This window comes from Trichosurus vulpecula, chromosome 1, assembly GCF_011100635.1.
Source record: "Trichosurus vulpecula isolate mTriVul1 chromosome 1, mTriVul1.pri, whole genome shotgun sequence".
Taxonomy (NCBI): Eukaryota; Metazoa; Chordata; class Mammalia; order Diprotodontia; family Phalangeridae; genus Trichosurus; species Trichosurus vulpecula.
Genome location: NC_050573.1, coordinates 508,631,402 through 508,641,849, shown reverse-complemented (window position 1 = coordinate 508,641,849; position 10,448 = coordinate 508,631,402). Strand labels below are relative to the sequence as shown.

Sequence of the window (10,448 nt, the reverse complement as noted above, 5' to 3'; positions counted from 1 at the left end):
CAGAATAGGGTAAATTACATCATATGAAGAGGCATACACACACACACATGAAATTTTATAGTAGAGAGAAAGAAGGGACGAGTGAGCATTGTTTGAACCTTACTCTCACTCTCAACAGCTTTTGCTCAAATAGGGAATAACATACACACTGAGCTGAGTATAGAAATTTGTCTTACCCTATAGGGAAGTAAGAGGGGAAAGAGGAAAGTAAAGAGAAAGGGGGGTGTAACAACCATGTTGCAAGTAGCTGTTGTGGGGGCAAAAGACTGATAACACCACCACACAGGAAGGCTGCTAGCATAGGTTCTTTGATCTACTTTTTTTTTAAGGAAAGCAACTTTAAGGGGTTAACAATCTCACTTTAATGAAACATACATTTATCATTTACTTAGTTCAGTTGGAAAAGCCAGCACCCTGAACATCAGAACAAATACAAACAGAAATTACAAAGACAATATAAACAGAGCAAAATAACACAAATCAACAGACAGGCTTCTATCTGTCTGACCATAGCAATACATACATTGTTACCAGAAAGAGGAGCAAGGGCGCTCCTTAATGGCTACCAAGAGTCTCCATATCAACACTCTTCCAATGAGTGAGCCCCACACAAAATGCTAACCTCAGAGTATCTATATACACTACTTCAGAACACTTCACACCTCTGCAGGGTTTTAAACCTCTGAAGGGTTTCACACCTCTGGAGGGCTTCACCCTCTCCTGACTTAACTAGCAAAAGGGTGTGGGCCTTCCTACAAATAAAGCAGCACTCAATTAAAGGGACTTGATTTCCTTAGTGCTGAGAAGCACTCCAAAACAAAAGACAACAAAACTCTCACTTTGCTTGCCATTACAGGGGTGTGGGAGCACAGAGAGGAGGGAATGCAGAAGAGAGTGCAGAAGTGGAGGGGAAGGGGAAGGAATAGGGGGGCTGATAGAAAGAAGGGCAGATTGAGGGATGTGTTGGTCAGAAGCAAAATTTTACTAAGGAGGGACAGGGTTAAAGGAGAGAAAAAATATAGACAGAGAGAAAATATGATGGAGGAAAATACACAGAAATCAAAACTGTGAATGTGAAGAGGATAAACTCTCCCATAAAATGGAAGTGGGTAGAATAGTGGACTAAACATCAGAAAGCTACCATATGTTGTTTACAAGAAATATTTTTGAAGCAGACAGAAACACAGAGAGTAAAGGTAAAAGGCTGGAGAAAAATATATTATGCTTCAGCTGAAGTAAAATAAAAGCAGAGTTTGCAATCCTCATCTCAGTCAAAGAAAAAGCAAAAATAAATCTAATTGAAAGAGATAGGGAAGGAAACTACATTTTGATAAAAGGTATAATAGGTAATGAAGTAAAATCAATACTAAATATATCCACACCAAGTGGTATAGTATCTTCCTTAGAAGAGAAGGTGAGTTGTAGGAAGATATAGACAGTGAAATTATACAAGTGATGGACCTCAACCTCCCTCTCTCAAAACTAGATAAATCTGACCACAAAATAAGTAAGAAAGAAGTTAAGGAGATGAGTAGAATTTTAGAAAAGTTAGATATGGTAGACCTCTGGAGAAAATTTAATGAGGATAGAAAGGAATATACCTTTTCTCAGCAGTACATGACACCTGCACAAAAACTGTTCATGTATCAGGCCATAAAAAAAACACACTTTCAAATGAAGAAAGTCAGAATATTAAATGCATCCTTTTGAGATCATGATACAATAAAAAATATATTTAATAAGGGGCCAAAGAAAGATAGGCTAAAAATGAAATGGAAACTAATTGATTTAATCCTAAAGAATGAGTACATCAAATAATAAATGAGAGAAACAATCAATAATTTCATCAAAGAGAATGACAATAGTGAGACAACACATCAGAACTCATGGGATGCAGCCAAAGAAGCTCTTAGGGTACGTGTTATATCTCTAAATGCTTACATGAATAACATAGAGAAAGAGATGATTGATCAATTGGGCATGCAACTAAAAAAAACTAGAACAAAACCTCATTTAAAATCCCAAATTAAACACCAAATTTGAAATTCTGAAAATCCAAGAAGAGAGCAATAAAATCAAATGCAAGAAAATTATAAAACTAATAGATAAAACTGGGTTTGTTTTGTGAAAAAACAATAAAATAATTTTTTGGATGATTTGATTAAAAAATAGAAAGTAGGAAACCAAATTACTAGTATCAAAAATGAAAAGGTGAATTCACCACCAATGAAGAGGAAATTAATGCAACAATTAGGAAATATTTGGCACAAGTGTTTGCCAATAAATTTGACAATTTAGATGAGAAGGATAAGTACTTATTAATAAAAAATACATTTCCCAGATAAACAGAAAAGGAAATAAAATACTTAAATAACCCCATTTAGAAAAAAAAGATATTGAACAAGCCATCAATAAACTATCTAACAAAAATCTCTAGGTCCAGGTGGATTTACAAGCAAATTCTACCAAACATTTGAGGAAAAATTATGTCCAATACTAAATAAACAGTTTGGAAAAGTAAGTGAAAGAGTCCTATAAAATTCTTTTTATGGCACAAATATGGCGTGATACCTAAACCAGGAAGAGCCAAAACAGGGAAACAAAAATATAGACCAATTTCCTTAATGAATATTGATGTAAATTTTTAAATTAAATATTAGCAAAGAAATTATATGAATTTATCAGGAGGATAATAAACTATGACCAGGATGGATTTATATCAGCAATGCAGAGCTACTTCAATATTAGGAAAAGTATCAGCATAATTGACCATATCAATAATAAGACCAACAGAAATCATATAATTATCTAACTGTAATTGATTCAAGAATTTATGTCTTAAAATGACACAAAAATGATATGTAGTGGATTTAGTACTGTGCTTATTTTTACCTGTTAGACTTACTGCTCTAGGACCTAAATGGAGCAGGTTAAACCTCTTATGCTAGTCAGTATTGGGAGCAGACATATGATTAGCTGCTACCCAGCCTAGAAAAAGGAAAGAAAGAAAGAAAGAACAAAAGAGAGAGAGAGAGAGAGAGAGAGAGAGAGAGAGAGAGAGAGAGAGAGGAAGGAAGGAAGGAAGGAAGGAAGAGGAAGGAAGGAAGGAAAGAAGGAATGAACAAAACAAAGAAGGAGGGAAGGAAGGAAGAAAAGGAGAAAGAAAGAAGGGAGAGAGAGAAGAAAGAAAGAAAGAAGAGAAGGAAAAGTGCTATACATGGAAGAAACATTGTCCATTAAAAAATTAACAAGATTCAGAAACAAATTATAATTATTATTATATTCAATTGGGAGGCTAATATTGATACTTTTTAGCATAATAAAAATGTAGGACTGTTATTTATGCATTTTACATTTCACCTCTACATTGTACTGTCACTCCACTCCAAATTCTAATTTCCTCTGAACTTTATGTTCAGCCAATTACATTTTCAGCTTCTCCTATATTCAAAGACCTTAGGAATTTTCAAATGAAAAAAGGTCACCTGCTCAGGAACAAGTAAAGGAAAAGAAATCAGAAAAGGTTAACATGGGACTAGGTATATGGTCACTTAATTGAGTCCACACTCTATGTGATGCCAGCGACAGAGTTAGAGTGGAACCCATCCCATACATCTATTCCCTGTCATGGAAAATTTTGAGAAAGATGCAATACTTGTTACAATATTCACAATCAGAAAGGAAGCAGGAAAGGGAGGGACTAGTAAGTTCATTTGCACTTCCCCTGAGCCATCAGTTCCTCCAGTAAAGCAGTCAATTAAGGGTCTCTGACATTTCCCATTGCAGCTTCTCAGTGATGAATCAGGGTCAAGTAGAAACAGGCAGATATATGTGTGTACTCTTTATGTCTCATATTATGTAAGGCTGATAAATTTAGAGATGCATCCACTTAACAAAGACAGCTTATCTGTAATCATTTGTCTTGACCAGTGCCAAAGATAATTTTATTCAAATCAGAGATCCATTCTTAGCCTTGTGTAAATCATGGTAATAGCTTCATGACATTTAGAATTGTAGGGTGTGTAAATGTAGTAGTGGCGGGGAGGAGTAGTACAATGATTTTTTTTAAAGAGTCGTATTGGCTTTATTGGAGACAGAAAGTACCAGGGGATTAGGAGTTGGTATTGTGGTCCTTCTTTTTGCCAAATGCAGGCACTACATTGACAAAGTGTCTGTTGTACTGCATCCTTCTCTTAGCACTCCCAGTCTTCTTCTTCTTCTCCTGTTTGGCCACCTTGGGAGTCTGACCCCTCACTTTTCCAGCTCGGGCCAGAGAGCAATGGACTTTACCTCCCAGCATGCGGCCAGCCACTTCCAGAGTGGAAAGGAGCTCCACCCCGCACTGCCCCAAGACGGCTTCATCCTCCAGAGGGGAGCCCCCTAGAAGCAGAACCTGATCCTCGGGGGCGATGCCTCCCAGAGATGCCACATGGACCTTGATCTGGGCGACGGTCTCCTGCCCAGTCACCTTGAGGGTGTGCAGAGCCTGCGCGCGGAGAAACAGCTGCATAGTGGCGACTGGAACATGCTAGTCCTGCTTCCGCTGTGACGAAGATGGAGACCAAAATAAATAAATAAATAAATAAAACTGTAGTCCAATGATTTAGGGAGGCACTGAATGAAGGAGAAAGTGGTTCTGTTGGTTAATGGTAAAGACTATCATCTATATATACTTGTGTATTAATATCTATGTAACCAGTATCCTTCATGCTATACTCCCATGATTTTTTTCTACCTTCAAGAAATATCTTAAGTGTCATATTCAATCCAATTTCACTTGCATAATAAATTTGAATGGGGAATCTGGGATAAAAACATAAAGGGGTTTGCCCTCTCTTACTTCTCCTAACGTCTTTGTTCACAGAAAATCAATTTGTGTTGAGAAATATGTGAAAAAGTGTGGTAAATATGACAAGAATAAATGATCTCTTTTATCTTCAAGGTAGCATCATTTTTTTCCTATCAAAACTATAATTTTGGGTTTTCCCTAATCAATAACTATACAAAGAAAATGCAGTCCCTGGAAGATAAGTAGAATATATATCTACCTACTGCATTAAAGACATGGGTGACATTTAATGATAAATAATGGAGAATGTTCTAAATTTTTGATAATGAAATTGCATTTTTCTATAATATAAAGACACACTTCAAATTCTAGAAAAAAACAAATTTGCATGCTCTATGAGTGCCATAGGGCCATTACAATCAAAATAGGACATTAAAAATTACTTAAAAGAGAATTGTGTTTGGAGTAAAAAAAATCTCATTTCATATCTAGACTCTTCTAATTATTATCTGTGTGATATTAGACAAGTCATTTCTCCTATCTCGATATTTTCCTCATCCTGAAAATGAATGGGTTAATATAGGTGTCCAACATGTTGGATTTGGGGCAGCCACCCAACTGAATTCTCTCAACCTTTCCATCCAAACAATTTTAAAATAATGCCTCAAATCAAATTTTGAAGTGCCATAGCCAACAAAGTGTTAGGATGAGACATTTTTCTGGCCTAAGAAAATTTAAGGGCTTGGCAGGAAAAATTTGTGCCATGGGGTGGAGGCCTATCTGGAGGCCACAGTGGCAGCAGCAGCTTCAGGAGCTCTCAGTTCAGAAAGAGTAGGGAGTCAGATGATTGGCCAAAAAGGGATTAGAGGGCACCCTTAGCTGGTACTGAACACAGCTGCTACTGATTGGCAACTCTATCCCCTATATGCAGTTCTGGGTAGGAGTTCGAGAGCAGAGAGGACAGCTTGTGTTCAGTTACTAAGGAACCGGGCCCTGGGTCAGAGTTCCAAAGTTAAAAGGAACACTAGCACTTGTGGCTTTAGGAGACCAAGGGTTTCTTTTTAGTAAAGACAAGACCCAGAATGCAGACCAACAGAAGAATGATAATGTCTCTCTTAGGATCACACCATCTTGGAAACACCAAAACTTGTAGACCCCCAGAACAAGCTATGAAAACAGCAGTACAATGAAGCCTGAAGTTTGACATAGTGCATCTTCAACCCCAGGTGAGCAGAACACAACTTTAACATGAAGTTCAAAGTCAAGAAATGAGCAAATATCCGAAAGAAGAATTTGACCATAACAAATGACCAGAGTGGTAGGGAAGAGCAAGAAATAAACTCAAAAGAAGACCACAATAGGAAAACATCTAGAAAAAAAGCCTTAAAACACCTAATTTGAAAAAAAAAACCTACTAATAATTCCTGGAAGAGTTAAAGGAAGAAATAAGAATGGTAGAGAAAAAAAAAGGGAAAGAAGTGAGAGTGATGCAAGTAAGATATGAAAAGATAAATAATAGCTTGATAAAAGGGCATAAAATACTGAAGAATATAACATCTGAAAAACAAATTGGCCTAATGGCAAAAAAGGCACAAAATCCACCAAAAAGAAAAACATCTTAGAAAGCAGAATAGGCAAAATGTGGAAGGAGGTAAGAAAATTCACTGAAGAAGAGAACTTTTTTTTTGAGGGGAGAAGGCTGGGCAATTGGAGTTAAGAGACTTGCCCAAGGTCACACAACTGGTAAGTGTGTCAAGTGTCTGAAGCTAGATTTGAACTCAAGTCCTTCTGACTCCAGGGCTGATACTCTACTCACCCTGCCACCTAACTGCCCCAAGAACTTCTTTAAAAACAGAATTGGCCAAATGGGCAAAGGGGCACAAAATTTCACAGAAGAAAATAATTACTTAAAAATTAAAATTGATACCTCCTGAAAAAGATACCAAAAAGCAAACTCCTAGGAATATTGTTGCCAAATTCCAGAGCTCCCAGATCAATGAGAAAATACTGCAAGCAGCCAGAAAGAAGCAATTTGAGTATTGGGAAACACAATCAGGAAAATACAAGATCTAGCAGTTTCCACATTAGGGGATCAAAGGACTTGGAATTTGATATTTCAGAGGTCAATGGAGCTAGGATTAAAACCAAGAATCACCTACCCAGCAAAACTGAGTATCATGCTTCAAGGCAAAATATGGATTTTCAAGGAAAGAGAGGACTTTCAAGCCTTCTCAGTGAAAAGACCAGAGCTGAATAGGAAATTTGACTTTCAAACACAAGAATCAAGAGAAGCATGTAAAGGTAAACAAGAAAGAGAAATCATAAGGGACTTACTAAAGCTGAACTGTTTTGTTTACATTCCTACATGGAAAGATGATGTGTATAATTCATGAGACCTCAGTATTAAGGGAGCTGAAGGGAATACACACACACACACACACACACACACACACACACACACACACACATATATATAGACAGAGGGCATAGAATGAGTTGAATATGAAGGGATGATATCTAAAAAAAATTAAATTAAATTAAAGGATGAGAAAGGAACATATTGAGAGAGGGAGAAAGGGAGAGATAAAATGGGGTAAATTATCTCACATAAAAGTAGCAAGACAAAACAGTTCTGTAGGAAGAGAAGAGAAGTCAGGTGAGGGGGAATGAGTGAATCTTGTTCTCATCGGATTTAACCTGAGGAGGGAATAATATACAGACTCAATTGGGTATCTTACCCCACAGGAAAGAAGGAGGAAGGAGACAAAAAAGGGGGGACAATAGAAGGGAGGGCAGATGGGGGAGGAGCTAATCAAAAGCAAACACTTTTGCAAAGGGACAGGGTCAAAGGAGAAAATTGGATAAAGGGGGATAGGATAGGAAGGAGTAAAATATAGTTAGTCTTTCAGAACATGAGTATTGTGGAAGGGTTTTGCATAATGACACACATGTGGCCTATGTTGAATTACTTTCCTTCTTGGTCAGGGTGGGTGGGGAGGGAAGAGGGGAGAGAATTTGGGAATGAAAGTTTTAAAAGCAGATGTTCAAAAAATAAGTTTTTGCATGCAACTAGGAAACAAGATATATAGGCAATGGGGCATAGAAATCTATCTTGCCCTACAAGAAAGTAAGGGAAAAGGGATTGAGTGGGAGTGGGGTGACAGAAGGGAGGGCTGACTGGGGAATGGGCAATCAGAATATATGCCATCTTGGAGTGGGGGGGAGGGTAGAAATGGGGAGAAAATTTATAATTCAAACTCTTGTGAAAATCAATGCTGAAAAAAAATATTAAATAAATAATAAAAAAGAATTACAATTGGACACGTGGAAGCTAATGGCTCCTTGAGACAACAAGGTACAATAAAACAAAGTCAGAAGAATGAGAAAGTGAAAGAAAATGTGAACTCTTTGGAAAAACAATTGACCTGGAAAAAAATCAAGGGGAGATAATTTAAGAATTACTGGACTACCTGAAAGCTGTGATCAAAGAAAGACATAATATTTTTAAAAAATTATCAAGGAAAACTGCCCTTATATCTTGGATCTAGATGGTAAAATAGAAGCTCTTTTGTTCTTTAGTAGTTTTCAGTCATGCCTGACTCTTCATAACCCATTTGGGGATTTCCTGGCAAAGATACTGGAGAGAATTGTCATTTCCTTCTCCAGTTCATTTTACAGATTGTAACACCAATGTTGCTAGCAGCTGCTGTGGGGGTATAAGACCAATAAAACCAGCACACAGGATGGCTTCTAGAACAGGCTCTTTGATCTCCTTCTCTGAGGAAAGTAACTTTAAGTGGTTTACAATCTCACTTTAATCAAACATACATATATCATTCACTTAGTTCAGGGGGAAAACCAGCACCCTGAACTCCAGAGCAAATACAAACAGAAATTACAAGCAGAAATTTTAAACAAAGCAAAATAACACAAATGAACAGACAGGCTTCTATCTGTCTGACCATAGCAATGCAAACATAGTTACCAGAGAGAAAAGCACCAACATCTGAGTTTTTTCAAAGTCCAGGGTCTCCTTAGTGAAGACCCAGAGTCTTCACACCAGCACTCTTCCAACGAGTGAACCACAAAGCAAAATGCTAACCTCTGAGTATATATACCCTTTTTCAGGACCCAAAGGGCTCACACTTCTCCTGGGGCTCACACCTCTCAAGGTTTTCATACCACTTGAAGGCTTCACACCTCTGGTGACTTAATTAGCAAAAGGGTGTGGGCCTTCCTACAAAGCAAGGGTCAATCAAAGGCACTTGGTTGGCTTAGCCCTAAGAAACACTCCAAAAGAAAAAAAATAGCCCAAAGTTCCACTCTGCTTGCCATTACACAGATGAGCAAATTGAGGCAAACATGGTTAAGTGACCTGCTCAAGGTCACACACCTAGTAAGTGTCTGAGGCCAGATACGAATTCAGGAAGATGTGTCTTCTTGACTCCAGGACTAGCATTCTATCCACTATGCCACCTACCTGCCCTTAAAAATAGAAGAAAATGATAAATATCTCATCAGAAAAACAACTGAACTTAAAAATAGATTGAAGAAAGATAATTTAGGCATTATTGAGCTACCTGGAAGTCATGATCAGAAAAAAGCCCAAACATCACATTTCAAGAAATTACCAATGAAAACTGCCCCAATATTTTTGATCAAGAGGGTAAAATAGAAGTTGAAAGAATCTAAAATCACCTTCTGAAGAGAATCCCAAGATGAAAATTCCCAGACATATTATAGTCAAATTCCACAGCTCCCAGGTCAAAGAGAAAATATTTCGAGTTTACAGAAAGAAGCGATTTAAATATCATGGTGCCACATTCAGGATCACAGAAGGTTTAGCAGCAACAATGTTAAAGCATCAAATATGGCATTCCAGAAGGCAAAGGGGCTGGGTTACAAACAAGAATCATTAAACCATCTAAACGGAGTATAACCCTTCAAGGAAAACTGGATATTTAAAGAAATAGAGGATTTTCAAACATTTTTGATGAAAAGACCAGAGCTGAATAGAAACTTTGACATTTCAAACAGAAGACTCAAGAGAAACATAAAAAGGTAAACATGAAAAAGTAATTATAAAGGACTCAATGAAATTATACTGTTTATATTCCTATATGGAAAATGATACATATAATTCCTAAGAGCTTGATCATTGTTAGGGCAGTATGAGTTGATTTTGTTGGAATGATCTCAAAAATAGACAAAAAAACCCAGAAAAAAGCAGGAAAAAAATGAAGAGGTGAGAAAGAGGGATGTACTGGGTGAAAGGGGATGGGAGAAGTGGAATGGCTAAAATTTTCTCAAGTAAAAGAGGCACACAAAGAAAGAGGGTTGGTTTTTTTTTTGTTTTTGTTTTTTACCAATGGAGAGGAAAATGGGGGGAGTAGACAATCTTTAAATCTCACTCATTAGAATTGGTTCAATGAGGGAAGAATATAGACATAGATAGATAGATAGATAGATAGATAGATAGATAGATAGATAGATATAGATGTAGATATAGATATAGATAGATGCACACATGCTGTTTTAAATAGAAATACATCTTATCAAATAAGAAAACAGGAGGGGATGCAGATAAGAGAAAAAGGGGCATGATAAAAAGGAGGATGGAATAAAGGAGGCAATGGTTAGATGCAAACAGACTTTTGAG

The 10,448-nt window shown here is 37.1% G+C and overlaps 1 protein-coding gene across 1 annotated transcript; it reads right to left on the bottom strand.

Annotated features, from left to right (window-relative positions):
• Positions 1 to 4,111: 4,111 nt before the first annotated feature.
• Positions 4,112 to 4,510, bottom strand: LOC118844897 (ubiquitin-like protein FUBI). Its single transcript, XM_036752914.1, has one exon. It carries the CDS (start codon positions 4,508 to 4,510, stop codon positions 4,112 to 4,114), a length of 399 nt encoding a protein of 132 aa, XP_036608809.1.
• Between the last annotated feature and the right edge of the window lie 5,938 nt (positions 4,511 to 10,448).

Bases quoted from the DNA above. Each gene is read 5' to 3' on its own strand.
- LOC118844897 (XM_036752914.1), bottom strand. From the start codon at position 4,510: ATGCAGCTGTTTCTCCGCGCGCAGGCTCTGCACACCCTCAAGGTGACT.